The 15,772-nt window shown below is 59.9% G+C and overlaps 1 protein-coding gene and 1 long non-coding RNA gene across 2 annotated transcripts; one reads left to right on the top strand and one right to left on the bottom strand.

Moving 5' to 3' along the window:
* On the top strand, nucleotides 1-5,006 carry LOC143657907 (uncharacterized). The gene is made up of 3 exons (XR_013163021.1): nucleotides 1-294; nucleotides 3,189-3,258; nucleotides 4,799-5,006. It is a non-coding gene; the product is annotated as an uncharacterized LOC143657907 (long non-coding RNA).
* Nucleotides 5,007-7,155: 2,149 nt separating this feature from the next.
* On the bottom strand, nucleotides 7,156-14,508 carry DUSP7 (dual specificity phosphatase 7). Its single transcript, XM_077129099.1, has 3 exons — nucleotides 13,988-14,508; nucleotides 12,027-12,461; nucleotides 7,156-9,269 (listed from the first exon to the last, which is right to left on the bottom strand). The coding sequence occupies exons 1-3, from the start codon at nucleotides 14,490-14,492 to the stop codon at nucleotides 8,962-8,964; spliced, it is 1,248 nt and encodes a 415-aa protein (XP_076985214.1). The 5' UTR covers nucleotides 14,493-14,508; the 3' UTR covers nucleotides 7,156-8,961.
* Nucleotides 14,509-15,772: the final 1,264 nt, after the last annotated feature.

The raw sequence follows: 15,772 nt of genomic DNA, 5'->3' as shown, positions 1-15,772 counted from the left end.
AGGGAGCTGGAGGACCAGCCTAGAGTGGGCTGGGTGCCAAGGCTGCAGCCCTGCCTGCTGCCTGCGGCCTGTCGGGGTGACCTGGGCTCCCAGTCCTCTACCCAGGCCCAGTTCAGTCCCCAGAGAGGTGCCAGCCAGGCACAGGTGTCTGTCCCCCACCACGGGAACCCCTCCCTCCTCTGAGCTCCCCCAGTCTGGAATCTCAACGTTGGAGATCATGGGCATGGCACTCACCCAGCGGGGGACCGGACTCTGCTCTTTACATATGCGTGAACCCCGTAAGGCAGGATGCCAGTGAGTGTCAGTGCCACAGAGAGCCTAGGGGGAAGGAAGACGCTGAGAAGGCAGGGGTTTTGTCCTGGGGTGGAGCCACATGCTGGTGATTTTCACATCCCAACATCCTTGGCCTCAGGAACCACACCCACCTTCTAGATGAAGTGAGAAGGCCCAGAGAAGGGAATTCTCTGGTGTTCCCTGGAATACTTAGAATTCTCTAACCGGTCTGCTGGTCGGGTTAGACCTCCCTTCCCAGCCATGTCCAGACCCGCTGGACCTCTATTCTCTCCAACACCTGAAGCCCCCCTCGTCTCCAGCTTCCACCTATTTCCTGCCCCTCCAGTCCAATCTCCCCTGAGCAGCATCTCCCCGCCTCACCAAGATATTCCCCAAACCCAAACCTGATCAGACACCTCCTCTGCTTAATGCCTGCCATGGGCCCTCCTATCCAGAGCAAGTTCAGTCTCTGATGCTTCCACTCAAGGCCCTCGCCGCACTGTACCCGCCAGGGGCAGCAGATCCTTTCCAGAATCCGGAGCCTCCCTCTGCCCCTGTGCGAGAATGATGTCCACAGTCCCTGCCCCTTAGCTCCCACAGGCCCTGCCACCTGGAGTGCTCCCTTTCCTTCCTCCTCACCGGGCTCAGGGTGAAGAGCCAGGAGGCTGGGTGGGGGTGAGGGTGGCCAGGAGCAGCTGGTCCAGGCAGGAGCTGGAGACCCCTTGCCCCCAGGTGGCCGGGCTGGATCTAGTGTCCAGCACTCCTCTCTCCTGGGCTCTCCACTGCCCCCAGCAGCTGGCATCAGGCTCAGCCTGACCCAGGCTAATTAAACCCTCCCCCAGCCCAGAAGGGCCTTGGCACCAGCTCTAGACTATTTTTCCCTGGAGGGATGGAGCTAATTAACTGAGAGGGTTTAATTAATCAATTAGCGTGGCCTCCAGACCCCTCCACTTAGTTGTGGCAGAGGCAGATATTTATAAACAGGAGCTGCCAGACCCTCTCTGGCTGGAACCAGGGCTGAGGGGAGGGGAGGCGATAATGGCGGGCCCAGAAGCAGTGAGGACAGAGGCTGCAGAGGCAAGAAATTCAGGGTTCCTGCCCAGTCCCACCTCCTCAGTCACGGCCAAGGGCCCAGGCGGGCACAGAAGCAGCAATGGCTAGACGCGTGAGGACATGCAGCGAAGCGTGTACTCGGGGGCACACGCAGCACTCCTGTGTGCACAGGTCACGTGGGCCTGACACCCAGATCTGGGCAAGTTCCCAGAGGTGCCAAGGTGGCTGAAGATGCCCAGTTAGACCCAGCACCCTGGCCAGCCTGGGCCCTAGGGGATGGGGTTGCATGGCAGGGGCCATGGGAGCCAGAGCAGACGCAGATCCCCACCTGGGGGGGAGGGGGGGGGAGGGTAAGGAAGTCTTCCTGGAGGAGGAGGAGCAGGAATTTAAGATAAACTCAGAGGGTATAAATAGATGCAGTCAATTGAATGGGATGGTGGGTGATCATGAGTATTTCTAGGGGAGGAAATAGCACGTGAAAAGGCCTGGAGACAGGAACAGCAGAAGGTTCATTTTCACAGGAAAATGTTCCCTTCTCCGGGAGGCCCCCCGGACATCCTTACCTGTTAGAATTGGGTGTCCCCCACTCTCTGTCCCTCCAGCCTGTGCACTCCAGGAGGCAGCTCCGACCCGGGCCTCCCTTCCGGGTCTGGGAGCTGATACCAGCTCCCCACCGCCTCCCCTCCCGAGCCCAGGGAGCGCACAGATGAATCCCAACCGCTGGGCTCCAGGCTCCCTCCCGCAGGGTGCTGCTTTCCTGGGCTCAGGGTGGGGTGTCAGGGTTGGGGGAGCCAAGGCCCAGAGCCCCGCTTGATCTCTCAGGCTTGGGGTGGCAGAGAGCAGGGGTCTCCAAATCAGCCAGACCTGTGCCCAGACCCCAGCGTGGCCCCTTCTTGGTGCCTGGCTTTGCTGCTCGGTCAGCTTCCGCATCTGCACATCGCAGATCGTCTGGCACCTGAACACTGCTGGGAGGATTAGATGGATTTGTTGTGTCACAGGACCCCCTGGCCAGGGTAATGATAACGTATGCTCTCAGCAGCAGTCTTCTGGAAATTATTAGAACTGAGGATCAGTGCCGCCAACAAAACTTCCCATCAGGGCCAGCGGTGAGGAGCAGCCGGGGCTGCAGCCCACACGGCCGCAGGCAGGAGCTCAGCTGAGGAAGGCGCCGGCCCCCTGTGCGCGGCCGACACACGTGTCAGCCACAATAGCCTCATGCAAAAGCCAAACAGTGGTGCTTCCCTTTGGGAGACCAAGTTGGAAAACTGGGGCATAGATGCTTGTGGAAATGCCACATTTGGGCACGAGGTCCACGGAAAAGATCTGCAATGCCCCAGAGGGGCTGATGCGATGATGCAGAGGGGAAGGCAACCTGAGCACCCGGGGCCCACAGGGAACAGTGGTACCATGCCCCCCGAGGGCCCTCCTGGGTTGCTCTTGCTTGGGCCTCAGGACCAGGGAAGGCTGGAGTCAGGAGGGCAGGGGGCATCCCAGGCAGGGGTGAGGGACAGGTAGATGGAAAGACCTCAGGGGGTTGCAAAGGAGCTTGCTGGAGTAGAGGGGGCCCCAATCTGCTCACCCCTCCCCGGTCCACCCTGCTTGGCTCCCATCCAGGCACCCTGTCCGAGCCCCTCACCAGATTGAAGGGCCTTCCGTGCTAGACTCCAGATTCCTGCTTTTAGGCTGGGTATGGGCTTCTGGGTTACTCTTAGGTACCGAAGCCAGGCTGTCTGGCCCTTGGGACAAATCAAGGAACCAAGACCCACACAGGAGGGTCTGGGCCATCAGCCACAGTGCTAAGGCCTACCTGAGAGGCAGGCCCTCGCTCTACCCTCTTAGACCCATGGTTCTTATCCCTGCAGGTAAGGAAACTGATGCCCTGAGAGGGGCCACCAGGGCTGTGGTGTGCTGGAGAAGAGAGGGACGGCCTAGGTGAGCCCTGCCTCTTCCTGGGAGCTCCACCTACGGGTGCACAGTGAGGGTGGAGGGTTACACTGGGGGGAGGTGGGTGCAGACCGGAACTCCAGTGACTAGGGCTTCCCCATGGAGCCACGGGCTTCCACCTGGCGTGGCAGCTGGCACTCATGCTCACAGCCAAGGCCGTGACATGAGGTGGGCCGAGACTCTCTGCTCACACCATGGGTCCTGTGTGCGAGGTCTCGCACCATGAGTCCTACTGGTTCTGCAGATGTGTCTTCCCTCGCCTTCTCATCCTGCACGCCAGTGGCCCCCATCTTCCACCCTGGTTGACCGTCCCAGCCTCCTCACTGTCCCTGGCCCTCCACGCATGCCCCTCTATCTATTCCCCACTCCGCTACGAGGGGAAGCTTATAGTGACAATCAGAGGGTGTCAGCCCTGCATGTAAAGTTCTTTAGGGCCTCCCTCCCTAGTCCAGCAAACCCTGTGGAAGGAGCTGCGGCGGCTTTTCCTTTCCAGGCAGCAGGGGTGGAAAAGCCCTGAGGCCAGAGTGGGAGATGTGGATGTGAAGGGGCCTATGGAGATCCTACAGCCCCGCACAGCGTGGATGGCACCCCCTGGAGGTGTGCTCTAGGGCAGCCCTGGGAAGGGGGCAGCTGCCTGGCTAAAGGGGGGCTTCCAGCCGGGCCTGAAGTCCTGTGCCACTGTTGGGACTGATCTGGCACAGCGGAAACAATAGGGTTTAGCTCTGAGAGTTGCTAATGATGGTCTTTAATGGTCCCGCCTGGGAAGGGATGACCTCACCCAGGACGCACCCTGGTGAGAGGAGCCTAGAGTCAGAGGCAGGCGGCTCTCTGTCGCTGAGGGACCTGCTTGGGCTTGTCCTGCCTGGGAAATGAGGGGGCCATACGGTGTGTGTGTGTGTCGAGTTCCTCACAGGGCCAGGGGGAGGCTCCCAGCCTGATGGGGGAAGCATGACCTGGACCACTGGACTCAGTGCAGGGGGCTGGGAAGGCCTGACTTCCACCCTGACCCACCCCTGTCTGAGCCTCCATTTCCCCATCTGCGCAGCCATGAGGGAAACAGAACAATGCTGAGTCTCACCAGGCTCTCAGGTCAGTCAGGTATCAGGAGCCAATCCCAGGAGGCCCCTGAGAGAAGGCGAGAGGGCTGTGTCCTGGCTGGGGGCTGGCCCCAGGCCTGACCCAGGCTCCTGGAACACCCAGCGGTCAGAGGTTAACATGCTCCCTCCAGAGAAACCTAGCTCCCATGTCAGGCTCTCTGGCTCTCAAGGGTTTGGGTGTGGGTGCTCGTGAGCCCAGCCTTACCCAGACTGACGCAGAGGGCCAGCCCACGGCAGACAGAGCGGCAGGTGCCGGCTGTGAGCATGTCAGCAGCGGCAGGCAAGGAGACAGGTCCCAGCACGGACTTGCTGTCTGCCCCCAAGGCCGCCCTGTCCGTGGAGGATGACGGCCTGCCTCCCCTCCCCCAGGCTCGGAGCAGGCCCACCTGGGGAAAGGGCAATGCTCAACTCTTTTGTGGTCTCCTTTTCAGACCCCCTGCAAGGCAACTGCTCCACAGTGTCCGAGTCCTTCCTGGTGTCCAACCTTACTCACTCCTGTTGCTGCACCTGATTCATCTATCAGAGGACAAGCTGAGTGCCTCATCATCCTGCCACCCAGTCTGACATCACTGAATTTCCCTCAGGCATGTTCCCACTCCTGGGATGTCCCAGCTGGCAAAGGAAATGGCTGCTGGATGAATGCGCAAGTGAGTGAGTGAGTGAGTGAGTGAGTGAGTGAGTGAGTGAGTGGTTTGGCTCCTCCTGAGATGAGACTGCTAAGAAGCCCGTCAGAAGTGGATGAGGGGGTTCCTTGGGGTCTGGGCTGAGGAGAAGAAATGGGGACCCAGGAGGCAAAGAGAGGGTCAGGAGGAGAGAGATAGGACATAGGGCACAGAGCCAAGGCAGATACAGCCCCGGAGAGCCAAGAAACTAGGAATTCAGAGGACACCGGTATCCAAGCTCCTGCCAAAGATGGCCTGGAACAGACGGGACCTGTTTGCGGCACGTACAGCAGAGTCAGGGTGAAATGGCAGCTCGGGACCCAGGGTCGGGGAGAGTTGTCCAGAGTAAGGATGGCCTAGCCCAAGATCACAGAGTCTGACCGAGAGTCATGGCCACCCAGTCAGGATCCGGCCCCCTGTCCCCACCAGAGGGAAGCTAAAGGGAGCCACAGCAAGACCCAGTGCTGAGAGGGAGTTTCTTGAGATGAGGAAACTGAGGGTCAGAGAGGTTATCTGGCTTGTCTGAGTTTGCATAAGAGGTATGTGGTAGTGTTGACCCTCTTCACACACTCCCAAGGCCCCTGGTCCTCGGTTTGATGAGCTGACCCAGGAAGCAACTACTGTTCCCACCCCCTGCGCTGTGCTTGGGCACACTGGCACTGCCAGGCACTTCCTCGGCCTGCTGAGGGCCCAGCCCCAGCCCAGCACCAGCGGGCTTCCCTAGCCCTGGCTGAGGGCAGCAAGAGGGAACAAAGGCCCAGTCTCTGCCTGTTCAGGCCTCACCCCCTGGCCCGCCCCTGGCAGAAAGGGACCAGGGCCCTCAGGGAGCCCAGCAGCAGCAGCAGCAGCGCCCGCCCCTTTGCCGATGCTGGGAGAACCCCCTGCTCCCCCACTCCCAGCAGTGTTCCCCCATTCTAAAGATGGGAAGGCTGAGAGGGTGAGGTGAGGTGAGGTGGCACAGGGACACAGCTGGGATTATTTGCCTGCAGAACCTGCCCTCCACCCTTGTCACACGAGGAGCCAAGAAGGTGGTGATTGTGTTCTGGTGACGTAGCTCCCAGGCCGGGGGTGGGGGAGGACGGAGAGGTAGAGCCTGGCAGCCCAAACGGGAATGCCGGAGACGGAGTGGGGCTGCCCTCACCCTTCCAGCCCTGGATGCCTAACCCCAAGCCAGGTCCAGCCCAGTGCTGGTCACAGTCCGCTGAGGGCAGAGAGACAGGCGAGGCAGAGATGGGAAACCAGGTCAGCACCCAGGCCTGCCAAGTTTCAACCAGCTTGAGGAGACACCAGCCGCTCCAGTCTCCATTTCCCCATTCATCCTCCAGGCCCCTTCCCTGTTCTCTGACCCGGCCTAGGGCCTCTCCCGAACCCCCCAGAGGGAGCCTGGCTGGACGACCAGCAGTTGCCTGTTCTGTGGAAAGCCTGAGCATGGCCCATCCTCGCCTTAAGCCTAGACCAAGCACCAGGAAATGAATATAAGGTGCTCATTGTGCCCTGTGTAGGAAAAGCACTCAGTATCCGGGTGCAAATGGCCCCATTTTAATAAAACCAGATACTGAGGCTCAGGAAGGCTAAGGGACCTGTCCAAGGCCACCCAGTTCCCAAGGAGCAAAGCAGGGCTGACGCGCTCACTGACCAGGTGTCATGGTCCCACTGGCCTCCCAGGTGCTGTGGGAAGCAGGGGGGCAGGGCGGTCATTGCACATTCTCCTCTCCCACCACAACAGCAGCAAGAGAAAGGATCAGGGGACCTGGAGCTCAAAGTCCCCAGGCAATCGGGGCAGCCTCCAAGGGAGGGGCTATGAGCAATTCTGGGTGAGCTTGGGGCTCTGTTGGGTGCCCTAGGCCCATGCAACTTCCCTGAACCCACATTTCCCATCAAACAATTGCCAGATGCCCACAGAGAAAGCCCTGCTGCCCCCAGCTGCCAGTGCAGTGCCAGCTGCACTGAGAAGCCCTGGCTGCTCCCTCCCAGCTTGCGGGCAGCTCTGACCAGTCAAAGTAAGCGCCTCGCAGACCCCAGGCCTGACCAGACCTATACCTCACCCACAGCAGGCCTGGGAAGCCACTGGCAGGGCCCCTCCTCACCTTCCCAGGCCTCAAGCCCTTACTGGATACCACGACTCGTTTTAAAGAAAAAATAATATTTATTTGCAATATAAACAAAATCCCGTTGCCAGATTGGGATATATATATATATATATATATATATGTATGTGTATATATATATATATGTGTGTGTGTGTGTGTGTATGTGTGTTTACATATATGTAGGGCCACAAATTTTCCTTCATAAGATCATAAAGCAAAACTGGCCACTCCTTGGCAAACCCTCATTTACACAAATCTGATACATCTTTCTGGGTTTTTATTTTTAAAAATAAAAAAAGAGAGAGAGAAAGAGAACCATGTATGGCATGGAAGCTTTTTGTCTACTTTCTCAACTATAGCAAGATTTTAATCTGCTGCCCTAAAGAATCCCTGAAGACAACCCCCTGAGGTAAGATGCAGTGGGGGCAGTTTCCGTGGCCTCGTCCACATGCTGAGAGCTGGCTCCCTCGGGACCCCGACCCAACCACTCACCCCTGCCTGGGCCCCCACGCAGTCCCAACACCTGGTAGAACTGAGGTTGGAGTAGGAACAAAACTGGAGGAGGATAACGGAATCCGTGGCTTTGTTCTGTGGATATTAGGGGTGGGGTGGGGTGGATTGAGCTTCACAACCCCTCTACTTGTCCAAGGTACCTCCCTGCATCCCCACCCCACCCAGCCCTGCCATGGGGCTGAAGCGGGTATGAGTCTCCTGGTAGAGAAGGCACGGGCAAGATGAGAGCAGTGTGGGCTTCCATGGGGGAAGGAGGCTGGGAGCATCCGCTGGAGCAAAGCAACAGCCAGGAGGAGGGAAAGGAACTTAGGAGGCAAGGCTGCAACCCCACCCCCTAAGCCTTCCCCCACCCCTGGGCCTCCACTCCCAGTTGCAAACAGAGAGAGAGAGACAGAAGTAAAGTACACAGAAGGCCCCAGGCCCCAGGCGCCCTAGGGGCTGAGCCCAGACGGCTAATGCTACTGTTTGGTAGTCCGTCCCCCGCTCTCCCTCTCCAGCAGGACAGTGGCAAGGCTCCCACCTCCTGCCTTGGGGAGGCCTGCCAGGACCACCCGAGGACCTGTTGGGACGGTAGAGAATACAAAAGCCACCTGGTCAGTCCAGCCATCACAACTTGCAGCAGTCATCGCAGGCAAATGCAGTGTCAAATCAGGCTGCCAAGTGTGGGAGATGTGGGCATGACTGGGGTGTCCCAACTCCTACGGCACAGGGAGCCGGCCCTTCAGGAAGGGCTTGCTGCAGAAACGGGGGGCTTCACACATGTGCAAAATGCATTTGGTCAAGATCAACACGGGGTTTGTCTTTTCCATGAGGGAAAAAAAACATCAATAATTTTTTTAAATAGAAAGAAAAACAAAACTGAGGACGCTTCTCTCTCTCTTGCAGGATCAAGACAGGGGATAAAATACTGGTTTATACAATCCACTGTTGCATGGAGCCTGAAAATAACACTTTTCTTAAAAAAAAAAAAAGGAAAATCAAGAAGAGCTTAGACACTCTCCGTGCTCCAGGGAGCTTGGGTTTACCTGCTTAAAGTAAAAAGTAAACTGAGGTCCATGGATGTGTCTTTTAAAAATAGCCAAATTGGCCAGGCCATCAGCAGAAGTGTCCAAGGACAAGGACGAGGCCCCCCTGGACCCCGAAAGCCTTGTGTCTGAGAGCCGAGGTCCTCTCCGGAAAGCCTTGCAGAGGGAGGCTGACTGGGCTCCCGCCAGATGGTGAGTGAAGCCACCGACAAGCCCAGGCCATGCGCCTGGGCAACGCCTGCGGGCTCCTCAGGCCCAAGGCAGCAGGCTTGGGCCCTGCCACCTGGGCCCTGTGCACCGGTCCTCACGTGGACTCGAGCGTGTTGAGCGGGAACAGGTTGTGGTTGGTGGGAGTGGAGAAGTAGAGCTGCTCGCTGGGCGCGTGGTTGTCGCACGGGCTGCTTAACCCCAGCGTCCGCTCGAAGTCCAGCAGCTGCCCCATGAAGTTGAAGTTGGGCGAGATGTTGGACTTTTTCCTCTTGACGAAGTCGTAGGCGTCGTTGAGGGACAGATTCATCTTCTGCATCAGGTAGGCCACGGTGACCGTCACTGAGCGGCTGATGCCTGCCAGGCAGTGCACCAGGACACCACACTTCTTGGAGCGGGCCTCGTCTGAAAGACACGGACGTGGGTCAGGGGGGGTGCCTCCTCCAACGAGCCTTCCCGCAGTGGGCAGGGCCAGCACACAGAGGGCGGCAGGTGCTCCCTGATTCCCTGGGGGACCTAGCCAAGTCCTACACGGTGAGGCAGCAACTTAGAGTAGAGATCAAGAGCGTGGCTAAGGGATCTGCCATGCTTTCGCTCCAAGACACTGACATCCTTGGGCCTCAGCCTCCTCATCTATAAAATGGGCCTCCTTGTCCTGAGTGCTCTCATCAGGCCCTGAGCCAAGTGAGGGCTCAACAAATGGGAGCTGGGGTAGGGTTTCGGGCACTGCTGGCATCTCAGCCACGTGCTCTGGTGGGTGCTGAGGGTCACCTGCGTCCTCTCAAGGCACCTGCACCACGTCTGGTCAGCCCATTTTATGAATGAGGAAACAGACTCAGAGACAAAGCGGTGAGCCCAAGGCCACACACACCCTACTCCTACCTCCAGCTCTTGACCTGGGTGTGGGGACGGAGTATGTTCACTCAGTGCCTTGCCCACGGGCAGCCCCTGAGAGTCAGCCAGGGGATGGGCCTGATGGAGGCACCTCCAGAAGGGACTGGGTGGCGGGGTCTGCACTCGGTTTGACCCTCTGGCCGGCCAGCCCCCAACACCTCATCTCCCACTCGGGAAGAGACCGGGTCTGGGACGAAGGCCACGCCTGAGGTGTCACAAGCGGGGTTTAAAGTGGGTCCCACCCACTCCACTTGCTAGCCCTTTCCCAGCTGGCCCATGTGCCAGTGAGAGTTCCCACCACAGCAGACCAAATTCTGCCAAATTCTCCGCTCCACCCTCCAACCCTCCCAGCTTTTCCCCAGTGCTGCCCACTCTCACGACCGGCTTCCTGGCCCTCAGAGGAACTCAATAAATACTAGCTGAGCTACTGATTAATTCAATCCTGGTCCTTAGGGCAGCTGCCTTGCTCTGTGCCACAGCTGTGCTAGGGACATGGATTAATGAGAGGCCCCAAACTCCTGACTTTTACCCCACTGAGAGCAGGCATACAGTTGGCACTCAATCAGTGCTCTCCTACAAGATGACACACAGGTTCACACGCTGTTCCTCACCCAGCACAAATTGCCTCTGGCCTGGCAAAGCTTCCCCTCCCCACCCCTGCCCTGTCCATGTGTAACCAGGACTAAGCATACAGTAGGTGCTTAAACCAGACTTGAGACTGACAGGGCAGCCTCATGGCCAGGCACTGGGGGTAGGATCAGCAGTAGGGGAGGCAGGGGTGACTTCACGTGGAGCCATGAGGCCTGAGCTAGAGATGTGGGGCAGGGGAAGTGGGTGGTGGGAAGGAGCCTCCAGCAGGGACACACCAGGATACAGGGAACGCCTGAGTCCCCAGCCCACTGCTTCCGCTGGCTTTATTTTTAGCCTTTTTGGGGTGTGGCTGAGGGTTGGAGGGGCTGTGCTTGATCCCACCCCCTGAGTCCTCTGGGATGCTTAGGCCTCATTTCCTTTACTTGCTAAATGGAGAAAAAGGTTTCCCTCGACACCACCCCTGCCCTATCCTGTCCCCCATGGATGTGGAGGGGCCTTCAGGAAGGATACAGCACCAGCAGATCAGGCCCAGCCCTGGGGAGGCCAGGTTCCCCTCCCTCCCTGGGGGACAGGGAATGCTGAGGCAGCACCCAGGGCCCTCTTGGCCACCTCCTGTGGGGCAGGGCTGGGAAACTCCAGGCAGCCCTAGCCACAGCCCCTCCCCCAGGCCTCAGCTTCCTTCCTTCCTCCCCAGCCAGGCACCTAGTTTTGGTTCCCAGTAAGCGGATGAGGCAGGGAAGCCTCCCACTTCCTGTTATTAAAGCTGGCCCAGCCCAGCCACCACCAAAACGCCCTCCCATGGACAGAGCCGCCAGGAGGAGGAGACTGCCCAGGCCACCCCCACCCCATCATCAGAGGCTGGGCAGAAACACCGGGTCACCAGGCTCAGAGAACCAAGGGTTTACATTTGTCCTGATACAGTGTCCCTTCCCCACACCCTGGGTGAGAGCCAGCAGCTGGGGAGATGACCTGCACTCTTATAGCCTCCAGCTGGCCAAGAAGTCTGCAGTATGGGGAGGCCAGAGATGAGGCGGCTTGCAAAGCCCAGGTCAGCTGAGGCTGGGGTGTAGGGGCCTCAGAGGGCTCTCAGCCAGATAGCAGGATGGACTGATCTAGGAGATATCTCCCTCAGCCTCCTCCACTTTCTCTGCATACCCCTATATTCTGAGCAACCCTCCTAGGCCGCCCAAGAAGATCTGGGTGAGTCACTACAGATTAACACATTCTGATGGCTGCCCATTGGCTCCAAGGCCACCCTTAGGCCCCGCAGGTACACAATAAAACCCAAAGAAGTACGGTGACAGCCCCTACCCTGGAGAGATACGTGTGCTGAGGCGTGATACTGAGCCAGTGAGACCCGTGGGAGGTCTGTGTGCCATGATGTTTCCAAGCCCGGAACAACAGCGAAGCCAGAGAGAAGCACAAGCTGGACAGCACAGAGCCCATGAGGCACCGATGGCTGGGGGGAGCCCAGGACCCAGAGACTGCTCAGACGTTGACAGGCAGAGGGGTCTGAGGGCCTTGGTGACTCACAGCAGGCATGGGTACACCCAGGGGCATGCGCTGGCACACGCAGGCCTCAACAGGCCCAGAGGTACCCAGTCGGGTACAGGCAACACCCAAAGTCCTGCATACACCTTGACGTACCTACCCTGCCCAGAGCACAGCAGCACCTACCAATGAAGCTGATGGCCTCGGGGAAGAACTGGGAGAGGTTCTGGCTCCAGTGGTCGGAGATGGGGATCTGCTTGTAGGTGAACTCGCCGCCGTGCTCAAAGGCATTGGGCAGGTTGGGGGTGACGTTGAGAATGTACTTGATGCCGTACTTGCCGAGCACGTCCAGGTTGGTGGAGTCCTTGGCACAGCCGAGGTAGAGGTAGGGCAGGATCTGGACAGGGAAGGCCGGCTGGCTGGATGGCACAGGGCTGCCGTCCGACTCAGTGGCACTGCTGGGCAGCTCCCGGTCTGACTCGCCATCCGAGCAGTCAGAGCTGATGCGTAGGCCCCCCAGGCCCAGCACCGAGGTGGGCGGCGAGCCACTCGGTGAGGACGAGCTGTCCACGTTGGTCTCGCAGTGCTCTGAATACTCCGTCTGGAACTTGTTGAAACCACCTGCAGCCAGGGGTAAGATGGCGCCTGGGTAAGAGGCTGCTAATGCCACTGCCCAGTGCCCCCAGCCCAAATGGGCAGCACAATACCAACTATGGCCAGGGCAGCCCATGTCAAGCACTAACATCAGTGTCGGCCAACTGGGCCATGACAATCACATTACATGTGTCCCCTCTTCTGTGTTCTCCACAACTACCCTAGGACCCACTTCACAGATGAGGACACTGAGGCCCCAGAAGATGAGGTAATGTGCCCAAGGCCCCACGGATGGTAAGCAATGGAACCAGGACTAGATCAAGACAGCTAAATCCAGAGCTCTGAACACTTACTCACAGAACTTCAGGGTTCCTGGCCCTACCACCAGCTTTTAGGACACCAGGATAGGTCCCAGCTCATCCCCTTTGCAGCCTCCATGAATTGCCTGGTACCACTGGGACTCAGTAAGAGAAAGCAGGCAACCCCATGTCAGGTCAAGTCTCTCTTACAGATTAGAATGCAAGTGAAAGGGCTGCATCTAGGTGCGTTAGAGAGCAAAAAGACTTGGTGGCTTTTATCCCTTTTTCAACCACAGTCCAGGAAGGCTACATGAAGGTGATGGCTGGCCCTGTCCCCTCTTCCCCAGCCAAGGCAGGTTTAATAAAAGGGGTCCCAACTCTACCATTCCAGAGACTCCCTTAGAACACAAGGCCGCCTAGCCTTGGGACTGCAGAGGGGGAGACCCACTGAGGCTGTACAAAGACAAGGGAGATGGGGAGCACCTTGCAGTTAGGCATGGGCCCTGTGCCTGAGGGTGCCGCAGACCTCCCCTCCCCTCCCCTCCCTGCCTGCCCGCCCCATTGCCAGCAAGAGGCCATTTTGGAATGTTAATTGGAAACACCGGCCGCAGCCACTCGCCCCCCCAGCACCGTCTCCCCATTTTCCAAGCTCCCCGAAGGCCAGGCTGGGCACCTGGGCCACCCAAGAGAGCTGGTGCTGGGGCAAGGAACACTGCCATTTGCCTCCTCCTTAAACACCTCCCAAAGGCAGTGATCCCAGAATGGTAGCAGCGGCATAGAGATGCCTGGTGTCCCCTGACCCAAAAGGCCCCCATGCCCTGGGAGCGTGAATGGCATTTTGAGAGTCTCCTGTACAGATCCTTGCCTTCCAGCAACCCGCATTCTTGGCTGGAGGAGCCAAACTTAGGGACCCTGCTATCCTCGAGATTCCTCCTCTGGAGGACTCAGCTCCAGCCTAGCTGCTACCAAAGCCCCATCGACAGGGAAAAAATGGAAAGCCCAGGCAGGGAAAAGTTTGTTCCACCCACTCGAATCTTACATAGAAGGAGGGCCCAGAGGACTCCCCCACCCCCACCCCACACCTGCCCGAATCCTGACGCTGGCCGGGCTCCCAGGAGGGACTATGCGGACAGGGGGCTACGTGGCACCCAGCCGGGCAAGGCTGAGCTCTGACAATCAACAGCCTCCCGGGAGGTCGTCGGGGAGCCGCCAGGGGGTCCTGAACCCAAATGGGGGTCTCGGTGCCGCCCTCACCTTGGAGGTAGTAGGCCTGGCAACCGTCGTCGCGCAGCTTCTGCAAGAGCAGGCCGAGCACAGAGGCAGGAGCGCCGGGCTCGGGCTGCCACTCAGCCGTGGCTTCGTCGTAAAGCAGCACGGTGGCCGCCTTGCAGCGCGTGGCAAAGCGCTCCTTGTCGGCGTGGTTGGGGATGATGGAGCGGATGGGCAGGTTGCCCTTGCGCAGACGGCGCAGCATGAGGCCCGGGATAGCCAGGTTGATGGCCGTCTCGATGTGCGACGACTCGAAGAGCTCGTGCGGCCGGCAATCAAGCAACAGCAGCGACGCGCCGCCGCGCGCCTCCAGTTCCTCCTGCAGCCACTCGGCGCTCTTGCAGGGCATGGCCCCCGCTCCCGACGTCGCGCCCGCCCCGGTACCAGACCCCGCACCGGGCTCGGACCCCGCACCGGTGTCCCCCGCCACCGTCGCCCCCGAGGCCGACATGTGCGCCCGCGCTGGGGGGCCGCGGAGCTGGTTTTTCATGGGGAGCGCGGGCGGCCCGGGGCCGGGGCCGGGCAGCCCTGCCCTGGGACGGCGCCCCGGCCGCGTCTCCGGGCGCCCGCCTCCCGCCGAGCAGTGCGCCGGCCGCCCCGGCCTCCCGGCCTCCGTCCCGCCCGCCCGGCCCTCCGCGCGCGCCGCGGCCTGACAGCCCCAATTAAACGGCAGCTCCGGCGGCCGCGCGCCGAGGCGTCCTCCGGGAGGCGGGACCGCGGGGCCGGCGCCTGGCTTAAAGGAGCCGCTCCTCCACCGCCCCTCCCCAAGGGGGAGGCGGGAGCGCTCGCGGCCTGTGGCGCGGGTGACCCGCAGCCCGGCCCTTCGCCCGCCTCTGCGCCACTGCCGTCTCGCCTGGCCGGGAGATGGCTATGACCCGCCCAGGTGGCCCAGCTAGGACGCTCTCCCTGGTCCCCTCCGCCCACTCCCCCAGCTCTTCGGTGCCCTCACTGGAGGGCGGCCCTGAAGGTGTCCAGAGCCTACCCCCTCCCCACACTCACAGAAGCAGAGTTTCCCCGGGGATGGGGCGGAGGAAGAGTGTCATTCCGACCCAATCTCCCCGCCTCCCTCCTGCCAACTCCATTCATTCATCCTCTCAGCAAGTTCATTCAACAAATGGAAACTGAACGCCTACTACGTGCTGGGCACTGTTTTGGGCGGTCACCGGTTCAGATGACCGCTTCGTCCCCATGACGGGCATAGGCTCCGAGACCTGCGAGGAGGAGGGTCCCACCCCAGCAGAACTGATGTGGGATCAGCCCCTGGGCTACTAGGGGGTAGGACGGCTTCGGGCGGCGCCACTGTACGCGGGCAGGGGTGGCGGACTCCCGAAAAGGACCAGCCCTGTGAAGGGGGCGCGGAGCCTTTAAGAAGGCTTTACAAGCCGGCTGCCGACAGGCGGCGAGTGAAGCGCCACGTGACTTTTACATAGGGGCGGGTAGGAGAGGAGCGCTCCTTTCTAATCTGCTTTCCCTTCCCCTACCGCCCTCTCTTTACTCCAATCAATTCTTGCGGTAGGCGGGCGCACCGCGCCCAGATGACCAATGTCTGCCTAAGGGGGGGGGGGGGGAGGAAGGAGGCGGGGCCTACCATCGGTCCCACCCAGCGCGGGAAGGGGCGGGGCCTCCGTAAACGCAGTGTGTTGGCTTGCTGGCGGGCGGGGCCGGGGAGGTGAATGGAACCGCAGGTAGCGTTGGAACAAAGCAGCTTGACTGAGGCAGCGCGCGTGCGCAGGGCCTGCCGCGTTTTCCCTATGGGAACTAGAGCTCGTG

Source organism: Tamandua tetradactyla, chromosome 15 (genome assembly GCF_023851605.1).
Source record: "Tamandua tetradactyla isolate mTamTet1 chromosome 15, mTamTet1.pri, whole genome shotgun sequence".
Classification (NCBI taxonomy): Eukaryota; Metazoa; Chordata; class Mammalia; order Pilosa; family Myrmecophagidae; genus Tamandua; species Tamandua tetradactyla.
The sequence above is the reverse complement of the archived record's forward strand: the minus strand, read 5'-3'. Positions and strand labels throughout refer to the sequence as shown.